Source organism: Temnothorax curvispinosus, unplaced genomic scaffold (assembly GCF_003070985.1).
Source record: "Temnothorax curvispinosus isolate PA1 unplaced genomic scaffold, ASM307098v1 QBEX01011966.1, whole genome shotgun sequence".
In the NCBI taxonomy this organism is placed as follows: domain Eukaryota; kingdom Metazoa; phylum Arthropoda; class Insecta; order Hymenoptera; family Formicidae; genus Temnothorax; species Temnothorax curvispinosus.
In genome coordinates this window covers 16,806-41,505 of record NW_020221746.1, presented here as the reverse complement: position 1 = coordinate 41,505, position 24,700 = coordinate 16,806, and the positions used below count along the sequence as shown (strand labels likewise).

The 24,700-nt window shown below is 34.2% G+C and overlaps 4 protein-coding genes and 1 long non-coding RNA gene across 7 annotated transcripts; 2 read left to right on the top strand and 3 right to left on the bottom strand.

Annotated features, from left to right (window-relative positions):
• Positions 1-1,422: 1,422 nt before the first annotated feature.
• On the bottom strand, positions 1,423-11,916 carry LOC112462108 (glutamate dehydrogenase, mitochondrial). The gene is made up of 8 exons (XM_025027700.1): positions 11,260-11,916; positions 6,112-6,312; positions 4,331-4,564; positions 3,848-4,005; positions 3,560-3,715; positions 3,027-3,237; positions 2,783-2,937; positions 1,423-2,401 (listed from the first exon to the last, which is right to left on the bottom strand). Exons 1-8 carry the CDS (start codon positions 11,702-11,704, stop codon positions 2,285-2,287), a joined length of 1,677 nt encoding a protein of 558 aa, XP_024883468.1. The 5' UTR covers positions 11,705-11,916; the 3' UTR covers positions 1,423-2,284.
• A 642-nt stretch (positions 11,917-12,558) lies between these two features.
• On the top strand, positions 12,559-14,735 carry LOC112462115. Its single transcript, XR_003041624.1, has 3 exons — positions 12,559-13,022; positions 14,473-14,587; positions 14,657-14,735. It is a non-coding gene; the product is annotated as an uncharacterized LOC112462115 (long non-coding RNA).
• A 249-nt stretch (positions 14,736-14,984) lies between these two features.
• LOC112462107 (mitochondrial dicarboxylate carrier) lies at positions 14,985-16,865 on the top strand. Its single transcript, XM_025027699.1, has 6 exons — positions 14,985-15,176; positions 15,273-15,439; positions 15,512-15,719; positions 15,815-15,895; positions 15,968-16,024; positions 16,112-16,865. Exons 1-6 carry the CDS (start codon positions 15,000-15,002, stop codon positions 16,226-16,228), a joined length of 807 nt encoding a protein of 268 aa, XP_024883467.1. The 5' UTR covers positions 14,985-14,999; the 3' UTR covers positions 16,229-16,865.
• On the bottom strand, positions 16,859-21,187 carry LOC112462105. 2 transcript variants are annotated; one of them, XM_025027696.1, is made up of 9 exons: positions 20,715-21,187; positions 20,257-20,333; positions 19,649-19,788; positions 19,418-19,526; positions 19,254-19,312; positions 18,865-19,172; positions 18,532-18,773; positions 18,308-18,427; positions 16,859-17,924 (listed from the first exon to the last, which is right to left on the bottom strand). In XM_025027696.1, exons 1-9 carry the CDS (start codon positions 20,838-20,840, stop codon positions 17,486-17,488), a joined length of 1,620 nt encoding a protein of 539 aa, XP_024883464.1. In that variant the 5' UTR covers positions 20,841-21,187; the 3' UTR covers positions 16,859-17,485. The 2 variants fall into 2 exon arrangements, with proteins under 2 accessions (XP_024883464.1, XP_024883463.1); XM_025027695.1 differs by having other exon boundaries at positions 18,865-19,312.
• Positions 21,188-21,287: 100 nt separating this feature from the next.
• Positions 21,288-24,627, bottom strand: LOC112462106. Of its 2 annotated transcripts, none has more exons than XM_025027697.1 (9): positions 24,359-24,626; positions 23,826-23,896; positions 23,606-23,742; positions 23,338-23,440; positions 23,165-23,223; positions 22,789-23,087; positions 22,445-22,701; positions 22,227-22,346; positions 21,288-22,114 (listed from the first exon to the last, which is right to left on the bottom strand). In XM_025027697.1, exons 1-9 carry the CDS (start codon positions 24,425-24,427, stop codon positions 21,667-21,669), a joined length of 1,563 nt encoding a protein of 520 aa, XP_024883465.1. In that variant the 5' UTR covers positions 24,428-24,626; the 3' UTR covers positions 21,288-21,666. The 2 variants fall into 2 exon arrangements, with proteins under 2 accessions (XP_024883465.1, XP_024883466.1); XM_025027698.1 differs by having other exon boundaries at positions 21,989-22,114; positions 22,231-22,346; positions 24,359-24,627.
• Between the last annotated feature and the right edge of the window lie 73 nt (positions 24,628-24,700).

Below are 24,700 nucleotides of genomic sequence, written 5' to 3'. Positions count from 1 at the left end.
GACGCGGTGATTAAATCACGTCTTCGATTCTCGGAGCACGCACGCGAGCCGTCCGGCCTGAGCCTCTCCTCCGTCCAGCTTATTTCGCCGGGATCGCACAGACGCGCAAATTCGCGATGCCGAGAGGTCGTTCCACTCTCTCTCTCTCTCGCCCGTCCTTATCCGCCTCTGGCGGAGCATCCCTCTCGCCGGCAGGCGAAAAGGATCAAATTCTGTATTTTTCTTTTTTTTTTTTTCACTTGTCACGGGCGACAGGGAATAATTCAACGGGAACAACGAGCTTGGATTCGCGAGGGGAGCGCGATTTTTGTTTTGTTTTCTTTTTCCATCACCTTGCTTCACTGTGCCGACGACGAGTAACTTGTTGACGGGGGGTGTAGAATAGGCAGGACGGGAGTGAAGTCGTCGTCACGGCGTCGCGACGCTTTATAGAACGGTCCGGGCGCCGCCCCGACGAGTGGGTAGTGCACGCGACTTTGGTGCGCCTCGCGGGTACGAACCGTAGCCGTCCGTATAGTCTGGTATAGTCACCCACACCCCCACACCCGTCGCCCGCGTCGCTCGTTTCGCACGTCCCGCGAGCTCTATTTATTGCGACAACATTACCGCGAAATTCGTCCGCAGATCGGAACGAGAATATTTCATCACGCTGGGCGTTCTTCCCTTTGATTTCAAAATTACTACAATTTATCCGGATATATTTTACGATTACTTTTGTAATTGAGGAATTCATTTTTTTTTTTATTATTATTAGGGATTTTATTCATACGATATTGCTAAAATGTCTTTTTTTATGCAAAGTATTGCTGATATTGTATTCTTCGTTGCGAAATTTACTCACTGCAGATCGAGACGAGAATATTTCACTCCGCCGTGCATTCTTCCCTTTGGTTTTAAAATTATTACAATTTACAATTACATCAATATCTAGCAACTTCTAAGGAATGCAATATGAGTTGGCAAACGCACACATTCATGCAATACGATAAGATGTGATAGCTAACTGACAGAAACGCTAAAAATAATTTTGTTATCATTAATGAATAGCAGCAGATTATTCGCTTAAGTAAATATAACATAACTTTTTATATAATTTGTGAAAAAATATATAAAATATGCACATGTATAAATCCAATTTTTCAGTTTTTCAACGTAAAGTCAATTTAAAGACGCGATTTATATTTCTTTTATTGAACAGATAAATTTATTCTATTTCGACCGTATTTATATGTATTAGATCTAATGTCGAAAAAATCGTACTATAAGGTAAAACACGTACGTATTTTGTGCACGACTCATTGCCGTGAATAATGCATGTGGGAAGGAAACCATTTGCAGAGGAACTTACCTCCTTATACATATATCTGATAAAGGCAAGTCAAGGATATAGGCGGAAAGTACGAGGTCAATAACCAATGCAAATTAAATCGACAAAACGGTATTAGTTATAATCTATCAATTTTCATATTTTTATACTTGCAAAGTGTAATGGACAAGTACTACACATTCGTTACGGTAGCATCCGTTAGTATACGTATATGATGTATCAAACGCAACCACAAACAACGCATTTACGTATTCGTTTGTATATGAAAGAGTTTACTTTCAGAATTTGAGTATCTTTATTAATAGAATATCGCATATGTATAACAATTATGTTGCGTGTAACATCCGAGAAATATCGTTCATTGCGCTCTCTCTCTCTCTCTGCTCTGTAAGAGCCAATCTTGTCGTAAGATAAAATCACGAATGTTTCCCTTATGTGAGTGCAATGAAATACAGCAATATCATTAAAATGGCATACTCGAAAAAAATAGCGAATTATAAGTCCGCTATTCATAAATAGCGATTATCTCGACGGCAGCTTTGTATAACGATACTTCTCCGTATCCTATACGTAGAAGTAAAATATAAAAATGCATTGAGCCTGGCCTTTCCTACCTTACAGAGAAAAAAAATAGTCGATATCGACCTTCCTTCGGGAGTTATTTCGTACTGTTACTTAACGGTGTCATAATATCTGATCTATGAGGCTACACACGTAACTAGGCAAACCGTCACGATGCATAACATGACGAGTAATGATTCTGCATGGGATACGCTTCCATCGCAAGTTTCAGATACTTTACCTCTTACAACTTGGCATAACTGTCAACTGTTCGTGAATATCTTTTGGATGATAAATCCAGGTCGCTTCTCTTGCTGGTTATACTGACGTAAAAACTGACTTTGTCTTTATCGTTGGTTACGATATTCGCTGCATACGATCTAACGACTAAAATATTTAAAAGGCGAGACCAGCTTCCGAGTAAGTAGTAAATATCTTCTCAATCGAATTGGCATATGCGGCTGTCCTCAAGTCAAGTCCGAGATTGAATTTCATGGCAGTTTTCATAATAGCCTATTAAAAAAGAAAATATATACGTTGCATTTCGCTTTGTCTAATTTATATTGATTAGTCTAATTAATTGTGGCGATCGTGGCGCAAAGTGGATGTGCACTGCTTTAGTGAGTCGAAAATTCAGGTTAAAATCTGACCAAAAATTCGTCGGTTTTTATTCTATCGCCACGATCGTCACCTCTCGGATGGTGATGGCAAACCACCGAGAGCCTCTCTGTATCTGGAGAGGGAACCAACCCTCAAGGTTGGCGGTTGGGCAGTAGGCTGACAACCTACTCCCAGATAAAACGAAATCTTGCCTCAAAAACCTCAAAAAATCTAAAGAGGCCCGGGAATTTGGACTGTAAGTCATTGACTGATTGATTAAGTCTAATTAATTACCTTAGCGGATCTCTCCATTGTATAGTCTAAACCAGAGTGGACAATGTCTTTTTCGGAGGCACCAGATATACGTTTCTGGAAGGCTTCGGACGGTGTGACGGGAATACGGCCGCCAACGCGACCAAACCTACGCTCTAGAGACTCTTGCACCGATTCTACAAAGATAAATTTGTCAATTATTTGTTTATTATTTTAAAGGCCGTGCTTGTACATCAACCTTAATTAAATTTGTTGTCTAACGTACCTAAGAGATGATAATTAGACTCCCTTTCGTATTTGAAAGTAAGGCGGCCATATGAAACGTGATTCAAGTTCTTTAACCACTCAAAGAACGAGACTGTGACACCACCGGCGTTAATGTACAAATCCGGGATTACAAGGATATTCCTGTCGATCAGAATCTTATCTGCGGCAGGGGTAGTCGGTCCATTAGCAGCTTCTGCGATAATCTTTGCCTTCAAAAATATAATTTGGATTAATTATCATTTTTTAATTACTGTTTGAGATCTTTTAAGATTTCATTATTATGCAAATGATACATCAAAGCAGTTATTTTTCGATAATTTTTAGAATACACAAAATATATGAAAAATAAAAATACATTTCCAAGAAATCGACTAAAAATCAGATAATTTTAATGTTTTGTCAATTCAAAGTGAAGTTTAATTCAATATCAATATAAGTTGCTGAATATAAACTTTTCTCCACATACGTGCAGTAATCAACTATTAGAATATATCAAAATAAGTTTTGCAAATGCGGTAAAATAATCTTTACCTGGATACGTCCAGCATTCTCTTTGGTTATTACTTTCTCTGTGGCCGCAGGTATAAATATATCACATGGTTCGTACATGAGATTTTCGCCTTCATATGGTTTGGCACCAGGGAAGCCAATGATAGTCCCGTTTTCTATGCGGTACTCTTCCAATTCCTGAAATGCATAGAAATAACCATCATAAATATCAATATGTAAAAGAAAAGGAGTTTTATCATAAATCCTGTTGTGTAATTATGTTGTGGAAAAAAATTAGAATAGTTTTACATAAGACAAACTACTGTTTACCTTTGGGTCGATACCCTCTGGGTTATAAATGGCTCCATCGTGTTCGATCACACCTATGCATGCGGCGCCCGCGCGGTGTAAATAACGCATAGAGTGCAAACCAACATTACCAAAACCTTGGAGAATAAATGATTTACCTCCCCAACCGGGCGTAGTACCTACGGATCATTATACTTTTCTTATTTATTCAGCACTAACGAACCACTAAAAATCTTAAGATACATTATAAGATGATACTAGCTAGTGAGCAGGTATAAGCTTAAATTTTAATAATCTCAATGTAAAATTTATTTTTATAATAATTTGACATCTTTCTGATAAAATGTTATCTCTTTTAGTGCGACTAAAGAAGATTATAATTTATATAATTCATACAATGTTTTATTACTATGTTGTATTTATGTATTTGTAATTTATAAATAATTAATTTAATATCATATAATATATTGACAATTAAAATAGCTAATCAATTTACAAGCGTACCGATCATGCCCATGTAACCAGCTTCGTTGATAAAATTTGCTAATCCGTGAAACACTCCACGTCCTGTCGCGGAAATACGACCATGAATACCGCCCTGATTGATAGGTTTGCCAGTAACACAAGCGTGCGCGTTGATGTCGAGATGGCCGATAGTTTTTGCGTAAGTATCGGCTATCCACGACATTTCTCGTTCGCCAGTGCCCATATCGGGAGCGGGAACATCAACTCCAGGTCCTGGAAAGTACAAACAAATTCTTTTTGAGAAATATAAAGATGTAGAAATAGACAAGATTAATTTACAAAATCTCGATATTTCGTTAATAGATACATAATTATTCTAATTCAATACTGAAATATCTTGAAATAATAAAAAAAAGTATTATAAGTTTAAATTTTATTTTATTATTAGTTTCAAAAATAGTTAACAATTTTACTCATTTCAAATTTCACTTATTTCGAAAAAGAAATGATAAGTTATGAAACGATAAACCAAAAATTTCGTAAAATAAAACTTTTTTTTACAAAAAATGGCTTTATTTTGAAATGACATCGAAAATAAAAAATTAATAACATGTTCACGCTTTTCTAATCTTGATTAATTTCCACACCCGCCTTACGCATGTATTATATGCGAGTTTATCTCATTAGCGGTTATCGAGATATACAAAAAGATAAAGTTTTTGGTAACTTTGAATATTTTATACCGTCATTTTTGAATGCCATACTTGGCATACTTCAATCAACCACTGTTGAAAGAACTTTGATGACATATAACGCAGGAGATCGTTAAAACTCATTCGATCTTATAAAAGTACAAAAACGTAGCGAAAAGAGCGGTTTTCATCGAAACAATTTCCAATAACGTCATTCGCTTCAGATCAGATTACCCACAATCTCGATTGCTAACAATCTTTATTGCGCACAGAGCGACTGCCTACAAGCATTATTGCCCGTAATAAGTTGAAATACAGATTGATTTCTCGTTCGTGCACAAGCACATTGCTTGATACTGTTAGCAATCGTTTAGTCGGCAAATGGAATCTTCTTGGATTTACTATTAATTTTATCACTCATTTATCTCTTGAAAAAAAAAGTTTATTCAACATTTTCGATTTTTTTCAAGAGAAATCAATATCTTTTTGATTCTACTAATAGTTTGAAAGTTGTATACATATATGTTTCTTCATGCATATATAGTATCAAAGTCTAGTTATACAAGATTGCCGCGAGTGGGTATAATTAACTTGCTCAAGCCGACCAAAATAAACATTTATACAATGTTAGTTATACTATACTTAGCAATCCTATAACGCGATACTTGTTTACCCATATTTTTAATCTTGCATCGGTATATTTATCACATTTATCTATATATATGTATCTTAGCAATTAATGTTTCTTTTTGCTCAAATATTTCACGCGAATAAAAATGTCAATAAGTAAAGTGCGCTTCAAAATCTACTCGCTACATTCGCGTGTACAGTTCGCTAATAAATCTTCATGATAATTGGGCCGTACAGCCAGCTGTGCCTTAGCATTTGGTTTGTGACGTAACGGCGGTGAATTCTGTATAGTGATTGGCATTACGAGAGCAGTGGTAGAACCTAAGATGTTTTCACGTCTTCTCAGCGATGTCTAAAATTATCGCTCAATCGTCACGCCTCCGTTCGCATCGTTTATGATGATGTTACATCAGAGATTGTCTTCATCGAAGCATCGGTCGAAGAACAGAGTTTTCCTCGATTGTTTTCTTTTTTTTTTAGCTCAACGCAAATTCTTACCGATAAATCCCTTCTTCGCTAATTCCAACGTAAATCTTCTGGTAATTTTCTCCAGTTCGTGCTCCGAATAGTTCTTCGGGTTGATCTTAATTCCGGCTTTTGCGCCACCGAACGGTACATCGACGCACGCACATTTGAATGTCATCAAGGCCGACAGGGCCTTAACTTCGTCCCGTGAAACGTCCATCGAGAAACGAATACCTATAATAAAAAACCATTTTTGTAGAAAAAAAATTGATCTTATAAGTATCTTCTATATACATTCTAATAATAAAATTATAATATAAAAAGGTAGAAAGTGTACGAACACATGACAGATTTTTGTCCTTCATTTATTATCTCAAGAACTGCCCGTAGTAGTAAAGCTATAAAAAAAGAAATCTAAAAATAATATCGACGTTTCGCGAACGTTTTTCCATCACGCGCGGATAATAATATTTTATTTGCTCTCCAATTTATATTCTACCTCTAAAATTTCACGTGACACGCGTAATGCCGCCTCGATAATGAATTTATTTAACAGCTGGTAAGCCACTTGACATCTCTTTTCGAGTACCTTATAAACAGCGAACAAATAGTTTGCTTTATTACATCATCTATGTATTATAACAATTTTTATTTTATATTTCGTTATCGTTATCTGTCTCAATTGAAAGTTTTATGAAACACGATTATACAAATATCTCAAAAAACAAATCAATTTATTTTTAAAATAAATAAATTTAAATTTAAAATAAATATATAAATTTTAAAATATGAATTTCCTTAATGTATCTGCAGCTATAAAATAAAGTTTTTCTAATCGCGACATTTCTTCTCGTAACATTTAACAGCAAATAATAAATTATACATATATCGCCAGATGAAATAAATCATAACTTGATATAACGTTTATAAAAAAAAAGTCGACATGCACGAGAACTTGGTCTACAAGCTCGTTGATCCGAAATATCATGTCATTGTCGTTAAACGTGCCCGCCAATTAATTTATTTTAGGGCGGTCGCTCAGGCAATGGCCATGGCCCTGGCATGAATAAACAAAAAGCTCAGAAAACGCATGCTGTTACGTGCAAGACACGATGTAATATTTTAAATATTGAACGAGTAAAAACGTTGTCTCTCTCGACCAAACTTTATTCAGGCGACTATACATTTGGCAAACAAATTATTGTACTACGCTTAATTGTAAGTGTGTGCGCTACTGCGCTACGAGTTATTATAAGGCCGGTTCTTCAAAAGACTTTTCTTTCTTTTGTTCTGTTTTTTCTTTGTTTTCTAGAAATGAATCCTGGAATAAACCACGCAGCGCAATCCTTTGAAGAGATTTATAGATCCTTCGTCGGAAAAAGAATGGCACGGAAGTGTCTTTCATATTTTTCTTTTCGATTCCTTTGTTTTTAAATTAACAGTTTAAGGTAAATGTATCAATGCCTGGATAGTTAGAGTCCTTAAATAAGTATAAACGAAACGAAAAAAGAAACTCTTGAGACAAACCTGCGTTCAACAAAAAGACGAATGTTTGTTAAAATAATAATAATCCATAGCATGTGTTCTAAAAAAAAAACGATGATTTATGTGATTTTTCGAAAGGAAAAGTCCCTTTGAAAATTGAAGAAAAACTAGACAAAGATCAATATACGTAAGGGATTCATTAGGCAGGAGAAAATTTTTTTACAGCTGTGTCAGATAAATGTTTCAGGGACGGAAATTCTTTTTATCTTTTCTTTTCAAACACAAAAGATAATACAGATAGCAATATAAAAGATTTTAGTATTGATATACGTTTATAAACTCACATCGTAATAAATCGTATAAATTTTATCAATCTTCGTTTTCTGTTGACTCGAACAAACTCGACTTCCTGATATTAGACGTTGCAATAATTTGCATACAATACCGAATCTTCGAGGGAAATTCCGAATTCGTTTATTCGTCCGTGAGCATTTCCGACTTGTTTCGCGAGAGAATAAACGATATTATCTCGATTTAGATGGCAAACATGATATAATGGTAATTATATCATTATCTAAAAGTACCGTCCATAAACGTGCCGCCCGCGGCTTCAGACTTTCGTTTAAAAGTTATTTAACAAACTATTATGTCTACGTATTAATGCTACATATGTACATTACTCCTCCTTTTTATCAGTCGATCCACAACAGGCTGAAACAAGAGATATGTAGCTAACAAATGTGAGAAGCACTTTTAATTCGTCAGCAACGTAACGCGAGACAAGGACTATATTACTCTTTTTTTCCTCGTGTAGACGAATTAATTATTGTAGCAATTAACGCGTAGAAGTTTGCGAAAAGTTATAACTAATCTTTTTTTAATTAATCACACAAGAATTTAATCGAATATACATGCAGATGTATTTGTTGTAAGAAGTACTTTTCATAAAAATTATATGCGTAGTAAAAATGACAAAATGTACCGTACTATATTGCAAATGTATTGGAGATATATATAGAAAAAGATATACGCATTGCTTAACCCTTTCGTCCCAGCTGTAGCTATATAGCTATGTATTTAGAACATTACGAAATAAAATATCGTTATAACTATATTTTCGTGTCTGGTGAATACATTAGTTTTGTATACATAGTTCTAGTAATACGCGCGTATGTATTTAAATATTTACTTAAAAACTTCTCGATAAAATAAGATGACGTTTGTTATGATAATATAAGACCCAGAAAAGAAAGGAAAAAAAAGGAAGTTGTTTAGAAATATCTTTTCCAGAACAAGATAATGTTCCATATCGAATTACGCTTATTGATAAAGCGAAAAAGATCGTTTCCAAAATTTCCATTTAACCGAAAGCCTAATTTAAATATATATATATATATATATATATATATATATAAAACGTAAGTAAATGTATTTCGTATAGTTCCTTTTATAAAATGTGTAAACTACATTGTATTTTATTAATAAATAATTATTTTATCTATGTTCAACATTTCTTAGGATCAAAAGTAAGCTAAAATCCTACGTAACAACATTAGTGTTTCGTTATTTCTTAATGTTGCCAAATAAAGACGAACAAAAAAATCCTTAAACATTTTCAAAATGTTTTTATGAATTGTTCATTTATCATGTAATATGCACGAAAGTACGGATAAATATTCTTTTGCAGCTGTTAAATAATTTGGAAATGGAAGATTTAAACTTGGAGATTTTTATAATATTAGCATTTTGATTTCGTAAAATAAACTGTGTTATCATAGACCTTCGTCTAGATCTTCGTTGAATCTCAAAGAAATAGTGAATGATCAAGCTATAAAACTCTCTTAAGTATTGCGTGTTTACATAAGACATAAGACTAACTATAGCAATAAATAACTAACTTGGACACACCTAATTTATAATAACTGTACACGTGGACGTCGAAATGGTTATCTTCATGCAATTGTACTTCACAACTTTTCAATGAGCTGATAAAACCAAATTAGCGGATTATCAGTCTTTAAAAATTTTAAAATACTGCACCACAACCTGCGAATAAATATTCAAAAACATTCGTATGAAATATTTTGCGTGAAATGTGCAAATTTATCACCGACACGAATCTATAATAGTGAGCGATCCAAGATTCCAAGATTAATACAGGATTAATATCGTTGGAACGAAAATCTGTACTTGTATCCTTTTCCCAACCTCTCCTCGTATCCTTCATCCTTTTTTTTGCAACTCGATGGAAGTCGGAATTATATTTTCCAGTTTTTGAAAATCCATCGAAAAGATGGCTTGGCTATTTTTTTGAAATATCGTAAGACAGACAATAATGTTAAAAAAAAAGTAGTTTACCCCTGTTTGCAACTTTTTTTACTTTAGCAAAACGTTGTCGAATATAAAAATAGAGTCTTTCTCGTTTTTTTACTTTGTTCATATTTTGAATCGATCGAAAATTAATCGGAATTACGATATTTTTTAAATAATATTAATAAAACTGAAATATTTCATATTCAGATACTGGTTACTTATTAATTGTCTTCTTTTATTTTTAACTCTTTAAAATACAAATACGAAACAAAAAAATGTTAAAGATAGGTTGAAAACGAAATGTTTAAACGAATTATATATTATAAATTTATATCTTTTTTTTATAAAATCAGGCGACGAGTTCGTGTTGTATGAATGTATCTCTGAAGGTATTTACAGTGATATCGCGAAATCATGTGGGAAGAAGAGGCACGTCACGTGTTATCAGTCGCGTGTATTAACGATAATATCTTCAATCGCTTACCATCCTATCATTACGGCACGGTTTCAAGTATCTTGAAAACGTGAGAATGTTCAATATCTCGAATCAAAGAAGCAAAATATTTCGCAGAAATCGTCAACTCTTTTAACCCAAGAACATTCGTCTGATTTTCACACCCCAGTAGCGAGATAAACATCACAATAGTTTCTTGATCTAATCTGACTGAATTTTTCCGTTTATCTAAACTGAATTTTTCCGTTTATCTAGATTGAATTTTTCCATCTATCCAGATTGAATCCTTCGATCCACAATAAAAAAGTAAAACAAAAACATAGCAATAAAAGACATAGCTTCTTATATGTCAAAATTAATTCCCTGGAATTCCTCCCGTATTTTCATTTCCTTCCTATTGTTGTTCATGATACGTATATGGGCCCTTAGGAAGACTCTAATACTCTAATCAAACTCCAGTTAACTTAATCAAAATCAGTTAACTTATAGAATTATCAATGTTTTATAAAAAGAAAGATTAAATTAAATGATACATTACATAGTTAAAAATTTTGCTGTAAGCACTCGTGCCGATTGAATTGAATCATCAAACTCGCCTTTAAGCCTCGTTAGTTTAATATTAAACACAGTGACTCATAAAACTGATCAAATATACTGCATAACAATTATCTAGAACCAATTCGACAATGGCAATCCACAAAAATGACCTTTCGATATCAACATAGCATATAAACGAGCAATTATCTACGATCCTGCTACAGATATTCTCCTTTACGAAATTTCAACCCAAAAATTCAATGACAAGGACGATTCGATCAGTTCCCTGAGTCACTGCGGCTACAAAAGAAACAAATTACGAATCAATCAATTATCACCGAGTCGGGATACTGTCGATTACAAAAAAATAAAAAGGTCGTGTAATCCCGTACCTCCTTTGCACGGCGTTCGATGGGTGGAGTGCTGGGCGCGATAGCCGGTGATCATCTCGTAGTCGCCGGAGTCGCGCCTGAGCGGGAACGTGGTCTCGAGTATGTGGTCGCACGGCTCCATCAGCATCAGGATACCCTTGACCTTCTTCTTGCGCTCCTCGATCGAGACGCGCGAGCGCTTGTCGAGATCCTCGACCAGCTTGTCCTCGATGATCTGGCAGGCGCGATGAAAGAAGTACTCGACCATGTCGAAGAATCGCGGATTCGGCGCCTCGGCCACGTCCTTGAGACGATCCGGGATCTGGTGGTCGGCGTAGCCGCGGCGGGCCGTCGCCGCGTGCCAGGCGGCCGGCGTGACCCGCCTCAGCATGCTCCGCACGTCGTTACCCGGCGCCTGTTTCAGGGCGATCGACGACGACCGCGCGAGGCTCCGCAGGTGAAACATCTTCGCGGACGGCGCGACGATGGAGACGCTAACGACGACACGACGAACGCTGACGGCGGGTTTAGCCGACGTTGACGATTCTCACAGATCACAAGCCTCACCGAGCACAAAGTCAGGTTCGCCGACTCCCCCGCAACCTCTCCAATCGGCTCTAACTGGCTCTAACGCCTCTAACGCACACCCGGCACCGTCCCGCTTGCTTCACGGAGTAACGTGGAGTGTGGAGTAACGACGAAGTCCATGAAGTCACGAAATACGTCGTGCCAGTCGGCAGAAAAGCGACACGCCGACTCCGGAGACCTCATTCGGGCGAAAGCGCGAAGCTCCGGATTCAGGAATTCAGGCTTGTCCATAGTACTCCATAGTAGTAAATAGGAAGATCGCGCGTTCCCCAGTTTTATGTCCATAAACGTAAATTCGATTGTTTTTAGAACTAAACAAAAGGAAAGGATATAAAATAAACAATTTATCTGTCACTGTAAAATGAGCATGCCATGCATCGTGTGACGAGAAATCGGCGGTATTATATAGATATACAAGAATCGATCAAATCATCATATTATGGTACTGACAATTACTATTTTGTGATATACATAATACATAATGGAATTATTTTATTTAGAAATTTGGAATTATTATTTTCGATTAATTCACTTATGTATTTAATATTCCCATTATGACACAATTATATAACTATGATTAATTTTTCAAGTTTAGGAATATGAAAAGATATATGTAATAACATAAAATAATTAGCTAAATATTAATTATACAATTTCGCAAAATCCTTTGTTAATCTAGATAACGAATACGAAATATAAGAGAAGCCGTATAAGCAGGAGTAGAGGACGACATCAAGTCTAGAATTTTCAGACGATTTTCGCTTTGGAACATGGCCTGTTCATTTTTGAGGAATAACACGTCCCGTGATCGCAGTGAGACTTTTGTCAATTCCGGTCAAACTCGCCGTGCAAATCGGCCGCTTATCGCTAGGTCAGGCGATAAGCAGGAATGCCGACAGTAAGGAAGGACACGCGGTTATGACCGGCGCGCATACCGCTTCCACTTCCACTTTTCTCATATGGGTATCTGTGCCATTGGGGACACTCGGTCGTTGCATGGACGAAGATGGTACTATTGCACGTGGCCGTCAGCTGATATGTGTCGTGCGCCTGCGGCACACGTCGTCTCGCAGCCTCCTTTCCATTCCACCGAAACGTTTCGCATCCATTACATCAGTCGGAGTCCAGCTGTCGACTGGAACGGAGGCGTTCCTCTGCCTGCTGCCATCGCTCGTTGCCGAGCTGCCACAAGCTTCGTGAGTATTATACACTTTGCCTTATTTCACTCAGGAAGCTTAAGGCAATCGAATGACGATCAAACGATCCAGTCTCGATTTCCAGTTCAATCGACCTGCCCGCGTGTGAGGGGAGAGCCAGTTTAAAAATAAACATATATTAAATTCATCTTTTAGAACGAGAGTGAAACGAGAAAGAACGGAATTCGCCCCGAGTGAGATCGAGTGAAAAGCTACTGGTACTATATCTCATATATAGAAGAATGAATATTCGATAACAGAAATCTGAATCCCCCACAACTTTCGATAAGATTAGCGCCTGCACTCATCGATTTTATCAAGTCTTCATAGGAGAAAATCGAATCCGAGGCGCAAAGTGTTAGAGGAGTACGCTAGCAAATTTCGAGCAGAAAGTCGGGACAGATTGGTGTCTACCGCGTCCGTATCACACTCGTGTTCTGTCAGCAAAATCTGTCATCGACGTAATCTGACGACAAGTCGGCCGCAGAAACCGAGCGGAATCTGTCGTTTCGTAGCCATTAAAATAGAACACTTTATTAAAATATGAAAGTAAATCATTTAAAAGGTAGATTCTGGAGTCTATTGTCATGTTTTGTTAGCGGATTCTGTTATATTTCCGCTGCCATTCTGCAATAAAATTTGTAGCAGACACTTTGTCAAGGCTTTTGAAAAATTTTACTGTCTATATGTTCATTTCTGTCAATGCTCAAATTAACTTTAATCTCGGTTTAACTTACTTTATATCTTCCTTTTTTTAGTTCTTAGAATTAGAAAAAGATAAAATAATTAGTCTGCATTGAAAGAAATTAACATAAGAAACCTGAAACCTTCAACTGTTTTTCAATTGTTCCCAATGATCGCTGACTGGGAAATTGTTGCAATTATTTTTTTTCCAACAATTAGACGAGTACAACACGTTTCTACAACCTGCGTCCTCCAGACGCTTAAATTTACATTAATTACGATTGTTAATTACCGATTGTCATGAGTGACTTTCAGCTTTTGTCTTGCATACATTTTTATTGTATGTACAAAGATTTCATAGCGAAGTTTTTCACACAAAGGTGGTTTGGTATCTCTTATTCGAGAAACCTCCTCCAAAAATGCGTGCCAATCGCGCGTTTAGAGTCGCCGTTATCGCAAGATCGCTTTATCGTGGCTTTAATTTTAGCACGACTCGAGTTACTTGTTCAGCAAGAATTTCCGGTTTATATTTGCGCGTGGGATCGTACAACATTGCAGGATTTATCGCGTTCTATGTCTCAAATAAATTTCTGATTCAGAAAAACGGAGCAGAAATTTCGATATATTTAATATTATTTATTGCTACAAGATATACATGCCGCCAAAAAATTTGCATTATTTTTTATTTATTTGTAGAAAAAAAATACATGTGCATATCTTTCTATCTTATGATCACCATTAACTTTGATACTATAATTTTTCACAGCTTTCTCTTCTTCCTGTAAAATATTTTCAACGTCGAAGTGGGAGCCAGCGTTTCTACATGATGACCAAATAATTATATTGACATTCCGTTTTATTAGCATACATTAATTTATCAGGTAATATAAATTAATTATACACTTTCTTGATAAATCAGTACAGATTTTAATTAATTGTTCTGTTTGCAGTGCCCGTACCAACGCCATAGAAATGTTCCTAATTGTTGCTTGATACAAGATAGAAAGATAAGTAGAACAATGACTGACACGTCCTATATCTCAATTTTAAGATGAACGTGGGAGACGGCGTTTCTGCATATTTTTTTTTTTTTTTTTTTTTTTTTTTTTTTTTTTTTCTGTTTTTATCCTTATTTTTTTTCTAAGCTCACTTTCACTTGTTAGTAAAAATGGCGAAAGATATTACATTTGTCAATCAGTTTGTATAATTAGAAATTGTTTCAAATCACTAATAAATATCAATTCTCTTTATATGTAGTATGTAGACACGTTGTGAAGAGATTTGCAAGACTGAATGATCGGATCTTTCTTCCAGGTTCACTTGCAAACTCAACAGGAAGGCAAGCTATCGATAGTACATTCTACTATCGGGATAATTAGGAAACAGGGAATATTAGCTTTATACAATGGACTCAGTGCTTCCCTACTTCGCCAACTTACGTATTCTACAATAAGATTCGGCGCATACGAGGTTGGTGCATGCAAACCTTACACACGCTATCTATTATGCATAAACCATTTTTCTTCTCAATTTATTATACACAGATCATGTTATTAAATATCATAGGTCGGCAAACAGACGCTCGAGTCGTCTGATCATCCATTACCATTTTACCAAAAGTTGCTGCTGGCTGGAGTTTCGGGTGCTACGGGCGGTGTTTTTGGAACTCCCGGCGATGTGATTAATGTACGCATGCAGAATGATATCAAAGTAGCGCCAGAACTAAGAAGAAAGTAGGAACTGACGTTCTTATGCTTGCTTACTATATTTTGCTGGTCTCGTTAATATATTCCTTTATCGCGCAGCTATAAGCACGCTTTGGATGGACTATTCCGTGTAATTCAACAAGAAGGGGTCCGCCAATTGTTCAGTGGATGTTCGACCGCGACCATGAGAGCAGCGCTGATGACTATCGGACAATTGAGCTGTTACGACCAGATTAAAACGATGCTGTTACAAACTGGCTATTTTCGGGATAATCCTTCGACACACGTATTATCTAGTGTATCGGCAGTAAGTATCTGTAAATAATACTAAGATTCGTCATTCCAAGTCCATGCTGCGCTTGAAGAACGATAACGTTTTATGTTATTTTCCCTTTTTGATAGGGTGCTATTGCGACAACGCTTACGCAACCTTTAGACGTTCTGAAGACACGAGCAATGAACGCTAAGCCTGGAGAATTTAAGGTCAGTACATACCAAATGGAATAAATTAAAAAAAAAAGAATATAATTCGTAACTATTATTTTCTGTGTATAGAATCTAATGGAAATCTTTCTATATACTGCCAAACTTGGGCCACTGGCTTTTTTCAAAGTAAGTATGATGGAAACAAGATCCTTATATCGATACTAACAAATAATTTTATTTGTAAAGTTTAAATAAAATTTGTTTTTATTTTAGGGCTACGTACCTGCTTTCATCCGGTTAGCACCGCAAACCATTCTCACATTTGTGTTCCTTGAACAACTTAGATATAATTTTGGATTCTATCCACAATCCGTGAAGCCATTGTTATAAATATTGAAATAGTTTTGATAAGCAGGATTTTGTTGAACAAGGTTGAAACGGATTCGTTTCGTAGCAGGTTGTACAGGAAAAAAGCGGGTAGTGTCAAATTTTACTATATATTTAATTATTCAGTCGCACACAGTTTAGTTTAATGATTAAGCTTTAATTAGAAATTAATCATTACGTCTCTGTCTACCGATATTTGAGTCAAAAATCCTCTTACAATCGATACATTCCTTAAATTAATGGTGACATATATGTTTATGTTATATTATTAATACAAACACACATATATTTTGAAGTATATTATTTAAAATGTGTATATAAATACACATATACATATTTTAAATAATAAAAAAATACAGATTTATACTTTTATTTAATTGTGTCTTTTACACGTATACGAAGTGATCTTTTAAGTACAAAGAATGAAGGATATATATTTACTTACAAAAAAACTGACTTTTATAAACCCATCTTTTTTAAGGCCTTATATACTTCAAGTTATTCCACTTATGCTGTATTATATCAATAACCAATGAAATGTATAGTACAATTCGTGAAAGAGCTTTAGATAATTATATATAAAGAAAATATTTTTCTTAATTATTGAGATATGATACATATAAATTATTTTAGCAGTATGAATAGTTTGCTATTGAAAATATAAGTTATTTTTATGATAAAGATATTGCAATGAATTTTTAAAATTTCTGCATACCTGTATAGACTGAGAGTGAGAATACTAGACGTATTCTGAATCCAATACGCAAAATATTAATGTACTAGCAAATTAGTAGTAAATTTGATTAGATATTTCAGTAGACTTTATTAGATGTTTTAATAAAGATAGTGTAACAACAGATTAGTGGCATAAACCAAGCAAAATTCATTATCTTTCAAAATTTTGATAGAAATATTTAACTTAAACATATAAAGATTAAATACGAAATGAGACTTTCTCAGTTTTTGCCTCCAATCAACATGTCACATTCTGTTACCTATTGTTACGTTTCTGTCAGCATTCTGTCGACAAAATTTAAAGTATTTTGTAAAATCCTTCCAATAACAACTTTAATTATAAGACCCGGTAATAGCGGTAATTTTATTTTCTAATCTTGAATTATTAGCTTTATTCTAAAGAATTTATGGATGAATGATGGAAAATATAAAATAAATATAGAAATAAATATATGCATATTATAAATGTTTATATGAATATACCCATGTTTTTGTTACAAACAAATTAGAAGTTACATATTAAAACTATTTAAATGGAACTACAATATGCTTCGGTTTAGAAAGGTTTATGTATGTTTTCTCGAGATCGTCTTCTGAGAAGAACTGTTTTTCATAACTTTCGTAGTCCATCCCGCATAATAATTCTAGCTCCTTTACATCTTTTCTAGACAATAAATTTATAACACCTGGTGGTATCTCAGATATCTGAAACATGTTACAATATGGTACTAAACTACAAGAATTTGCATCGCATATCACAATGACAGAATTGCCAACAATTAAAATTTGCATCAGTCGACTAAATAAAATAGCTTCATTTTCCTCCTTCAAAATAATAACGCCTCTTGGATTACGAATTTTTGTTACATCTAACCCTTCACTTTGTGAGACGTAAAATAAAGAATTTGCATAGACACATGAAAATTTTATTTCTTTTGATACTACATCTGCCAATACAGATTCCCTAAAAAATAACAAGAAAAAGCCAGTTAATTATTATCGTTGAGAACAATTAAATGGAGATATAACAAACTAAAGGTCTCCGCACAATAAAAAATATAAGGAACAAAGGAACAGATATTAGCGATTAGAACTAAAGAATTAAGAATAAAGTTGGATGCACGATGAAAAATACAAGCAACGGAAAAGGGAATAACACAGACAATAGATTTTTAACCTATCAGAAGCCATGTATTAATGTTACACCAGCTTTATTTATCTGATTTCTTATTTCTAATCGCTAATATCTGTTCCTTGTTCCTTATATTTTTCATTGTGCGGAGACCCTAAAAGACACTATTAACATGTATAAAAATTTTATAATAACTTAACGCGCGCAATACATACCCACTGCCCTCTAACACGGATGTAAATTTAGATAATATTTGCGTTCTACAAGCAACAGATTTACTACTCCAAATTTTGAATCCTTTCTCGGCTGAATTAATGCATTTGTTAACATCGTCACTGCAATGAAAATATATCAATAAAAAATAAATTATGTATGAATTTGACTAAACATCATAAATTTGAAAGAATCATATAATTAAGATCAAGAAATGTATCTGTACCTTGTTGCATTTGCCCACTGTCTATCATCATGTATCCAATATGTGCCTTTTACAGGCAATTGCCACATACCATCGTAAAATAAATTGTTAACTGAACTTTTTACCACACTCATCTTTTTCATAGAATCATCAAAATCAGGCTTGCACAATTTATGCACCGTTTTGCCAAATATTTTTGTAAATGGCAAGAGTACGATACCATTGTAAAAGTCCATGTAGGTATTTATAAATATCACATCTCCCTAAATAGTCAAATACAGAAATTTATATTAATAATAGTTTGAATAATTTCTCAAGCAGTATTATGTTACATGTATAACTACAATACTATACATATAAAGACATCGCCAAGTTTTTGGCAAATGCAATATCTTCCGTCCATATAGATATTATGTTCATTTCATCTGCAGTCCAGGCAGTCCAGCAGGCTATATATAACTCTTCCTTCGTTCGAAATGTACAAATATCCCAAATATCCTGAATATTTCCGATCCCGCCGATGTTATTCATAAGCCATAAAAACTTCTCTTTTATTGGATCTTGAACCCAAATACGAGATATAGACATACCGACATATTTATAATATGTAATGAACGCATATAAATCAGAATCTGCCAAAATTATTACTGTTTGGGTGTCTCCTATAACAAAATATTTAAAATCTTGATTACGAGAAGAGCTACAGATTTTTATCACATTAATTATTAATGTGCTTATCTTACTATTATACGTTTGTTTCAAATGTTGATATTGAATCGATTTTTCCAATGCTGATTTTGTACTAAAATATAAAAACAATTTGTACATAAAATTGATGACAATATTAATTTGGTAAAGGACAATTAAGTTAACATATATCTAAGAGCATAACATTTTTGATAATTACATGATGGCATTTATTATAAAATGACATAATATCTCACTATATTCATCACACATTTTCAGGATTGTAAATAGTACTAACAAGACTATATCATCCTTCTCATATTCTTCATCTAAAAGAAATAAAAATAGAAAAAGATTGTTTAAAACAAAATTCAAATCTGACGTGGTTTTGTGCACTACATTCAGGGAAACAAAATAAAATTTACATAACATATAAATAACGGAATATTACCATATTTACTGTGATGGAGCATAAACTTCATGCCAAAATAATTTAAGTATTTGATAATAGTCGTAATTATATCCGTAAATTCTACATCAGCTTTAAACAATGATAAATTCTTTTCCATTACAGATGCCGTTTTAAGAAATCTGTAAATATACATTAAAAATTGACCAAACATGTACGCTTCCATCACGTGTTGCTTATACTTTGAAATTGAGCATGTTTACCCACTAAAATATACACTAACTGGAACAAGCGTTGGGCTTGCCTGCGCGATATGAGAGAGAGCATGTCATATAAGGTGTCTCGAGCAGCGCTGGCTCGGCTCGCTCTGTCCTTGTTTGATCTTCTTGATCGATCTGTACTTTATCCTCACTCCATCCTCTCTACTCTTGACTACACTGTGGGTTAAACAAGGAGAAAAGAGGAACTTGGGACCTCTCTCTCATATCATTCCCCAGGTAGCAGAATAACGTACGTCTAAAGACGTTTTATTGAGATGTCATTAAGACATTATTAATATGTCATTTGACATTACTTTGCTGCCTGGGTCGCCTATCGTGGATTTCTATAGCAACGCTCATTTCAGTTTGTATATATTTCAATGTGTTTACCTATCTGAAAAGTTATTACGGTCCGCTAAGTTCATTTTCTTCCCTAAAGTGAATATTTTCGTTTCCGCTGAATAGCTCTAAACATATACATAAAAAGTGATGTTATATATCTTTTACAGACAATAGATTAATCCGAGAAAGGGCACCTGGGACTACTTAATCACCCCAGTGTCGAAAAAATGATGTTTACGTCACAGTAATTCTAATGTGCTTCTTTCGTTTTTTGAATATTTTTTTGGTTTTTCCTTACTTTTTTCGGAAAATGTTGAGTAAATCTGTATACATGTTGTCCTCAAACTGATAAATTATAGAACCAAAATATGTAATTAATAACAATAATCCTTAATTGGGGTGTAAAAGTAGTCGCAAGTGAGTTTATGGAAAAAAAAAATGGAGCGCCTTCTCCGGTTATGATGCGCACTTATTAATATTTATTAACAGTACGTTCATATACATACTTTCCATATTTTATCTGCGATATCTGTGTCTTCGCCGTCCCCATCTGGCAAATTAATTGTATCATATTCCAAATCAGTATAACATTTCTGTATAGCTTCCAGTAGTTCGTCCTCTATAGCTTCCATGATTATAATAATCAATTTCAATATTGGTAAAGAATTAAAGATTTATGCACTTGCGACTGATTATCAGTCTAAAAACGATAAAGAACGGATAGCTGTTCACGCGTGTAAAAATACTTCAATGTTCAGCTGTAAATCAACGATCTCTTGCGAGGCACTTTATAACCGATTCGACTGACAATGACTTATAACTGACAATATCTTCTAGTCTCTACTTCTGTTTATCAAACTTGTGTTCTTGTGTATTGAATCGGAGAGGGAATCTCCCGCGTATTAGCGACACCTGAATATGTGGAACTACATAAGCCGCAACTACTTTTCGGCACTGTCGATATACCGTTGTTCGTAGACAAGCAAGTTCGATTAGATATTTCGGTAGACTTGATTAGATGTTTTAATAGAGGTAGTGTACGTAACAATAGATTGGCGACATAAACTCAGTACAATTGATTATCTTTTAGAATGTTGATAAATTCTATTTATTTCTATTCTATATTTAATTTAAACATAAATGTTAATACAAAATGAGATTTTTCTCGGTTTTTACCGTCAATCTACTATATGTCGTAGTCTGTTACCGATTGTTACATTTCTGTTGGCATTCTGCCGATAAAATTTATAGCACTTTGCAAAATTCTTCCAACAGGTTCGTTCACAAGATGTGGTAATCTCTGTCTTCTAATCTTGAATTAGTTATCAGCTTTATTCTAACGAACTGATAGATAAATGATGAAAATTATAAAATAAATGGAAATAAACACATGCATATCATAATGTTTATATGTATAATCATGCCTTTGTCACAAACATTAGACGTTACATTTAAAAACTATTTAAGAGGAACTATAATTTGTTTCGGTGTAGTAAGGTTTATGTAAGTTTTTTCGAGATCGTCGGGATCTTCTGAGAAGAACTGTTTTGCATAGCTTTCGTAGTCCATCCCGCATAAAGATAATTCTAGATCCTTTACATTTTCACTTGACAACAAATTTATAACACCTGGCGGTATCTCAGATACTGAAAACATGTTACAATATGGTACCAGACTGCAGAAATTTGAGTCGCATATAACGATAACAGAATTGCCAACGGTTAAAATTTGCATTAGTCGTTGAAATAAAAAGATTTCATCGTCCTCCTTTAAAATAATAACACCTCTTGGGTTACGAATTTTTGTTACTTCTGACCCTTCACTTTGTGAGACCCAAGATAAAGAATTCTCATAAATAAATGAGAATTTTATCCATTGCGATGTTATATCTCCCAATACAAATTTCCTAAAGAGAAACAAGAGAAAGCCAGTTAAAAGATATCGTTGAGAACAATTAAAACCAGATAAGACGCTATGAAAATATTAAAAAATTTTATAATTAAACACGTAATACGTACTCACTGCACTTTAACGTAGACGCAAATTTGGATAATATTTGCATTCTACAAGCAACAGATTTACTGCTCCATATTTTGAATCCTTTCTCGGCTGAATTAATGCATTTGTTAACATCGCCACTACAACGATATATCAACACTAAATAAATCATGTATGAATTTTATCAAACATTATGAGAGAATCATATAATTAAGATCAAGAAAATGTGATTTTGTACCTTGTTGCATTTGCCCACTGGCTCACACCATGTATGTTCTTTACCGTGTAATATGTGCCTTTTACAGGCGGTTGCCATATACCATCATAAAATAAATTGTAAACTGGCACACCTCTTTGCACACTTAGCTGTTTTATAGAATCGTCGAAATTCGGCTCGCACCGTTTATACAACGTTTCGTCAAACATTTTTATATATGGCAAGAGCACGGTACCATTGTAAAAGTCCATGTAAGTATTTATAAATAGAACGTCTCTCTGAATAAGTCAAATACAGAAGTCATATTAATAATAGGAGGACAAATTTCTCGAGCAGGATTATGTTATAAAATTGAAATGCTATACATTTAAAGACATCGCTAAGTTTTTGGCAAATACAATATCTTCCGTCCATATGGATACTATGTTAATTTCATTTGGTGTCCTGGCTGTAAATAACTCGTTCTTCGTTCGAAATGTATAAATGGGAAAGGAATATTCGACATATTCCTTGACAAGCCACAAAAATTTCTCTTTTATTGGCTCTTGAACCCAAACTTTATTTACAGATGGGATTAAATCAAAAATGGATTTTCTATTCCTCAAATATCCAATGACGGCATACAAATCCGCATCTCCCAGAAGTATTATTTCATTTGTATGACCTATAACAAAATATATAAAATCTTTATTACGGAGAAAGATACAAATTTCTACTTTATTACTGATGTGTTTTTCTTACTTCTAATTTTATGTATTAAACGTTCATATCGAATCGATTTTTCCAGTGCTGAATTTTTGCTGAAATACAAAAACAATTTGTACATAAAATTAATGACAACATTAATTTCGACATAAGAAATATAAGCGACAATTATATATATTATTTAAAAGCATAACATTTTTAATAGTTACATGATGGCATGTTCCAGAAATGAAAGCATCTCGATTTCGCCACATATTCTCAGGACTGTAAGTATTACTAACAAGACTACATCACCCTTCTTGTATTCTTCATCTACAAGAAATAAAAAAATAAAAAAAGTGTTTAAAAAAGAATACAAACAATCTGACATGTTTCTGTGTACTATTGTTATTCACGAACAAAATAAAATTTGCACAAAATACAAATAACAGACGATCAACATATTTCTTTAAATTGCAATTATGAAGATTATATTACCGCACATACTGCCAAGCTTAAACTTCATGCCGAAATAATTCAAGTATTTGATAATGGTGGTAATTGTATCAGTATGTTCACAAGCAGCTTTAAAAAGAGATAAATTCTCTTCGATTACAGATGCCGTTTTGAGAAATCTGCAAATACACAATTAAAAGTGACATTTGTGAACGCAACTTTTTCATCGTGTCACTTATACTTTGAAATTGAGCCTATTTACCTCTCTGAGAAGTTGTTGATGTCCATAAATTTCAATTCCTTAGTTAAAGTGGATATTTTTGGTAGCGCTTTCTAAAAACACACATAGAAAGTAATGTTATATTTTTTTATATAAGACAATATAGATTAAGGTGCTCGCTTTTACACTCGTATTGACTTTCATAATTAATTATTAACCCTAGAATCCATGTATCATTTTTTTGACCTTCTAATCCGTGACTGGGGGCAATATCGACCCCACGCTTTATTTGATCGTAAAACCGGTCCTACAGAAATAAAGGGCCTTTAAACCTACATGAATTTCTTCGTTTTTTAATAACGAAGAGAATGGTATACGGTAAATTTAATTTTACTCAAGTTTAGTTAGTGAAAAAAGCCATTTAAAGACCGAAAAAATGCAGAAAATCAGCAAAAACCTCTTTTTTTAAAGTTTGCCTGGGGTCGAAATCGACCCCTCTCATGGATTCTAGGGTTAACAGTACCTACATTCATACAGACATATTGTACCTAAGTACTCATATTATTTATACTCACTACTGTGTTGTTTTCATATTCCAAATTAGTATAATGTTCCTCTATGGCTTTCAGTCGTTTGTCCATCATGATTATAATAATCAATTCCAATATTAAAAAATTAAAGATGCATGCACCTGCGATTTATCATCAATATATGACCACGCGTGTAAAAATATCTCAATATGGAACAGTAATTATGTAAGGCACTTTAAATTGACATTGTTGACAATATTTTCTACTATTTATCAGTACTTTATCATATAACCTATAATCCGGATGTTCTGCGCATCAGCGCCAACTGGAAAAGCAGACGTGATGAAACTACATAGCCGCATCTACTTTTCGATATTATCGACATAC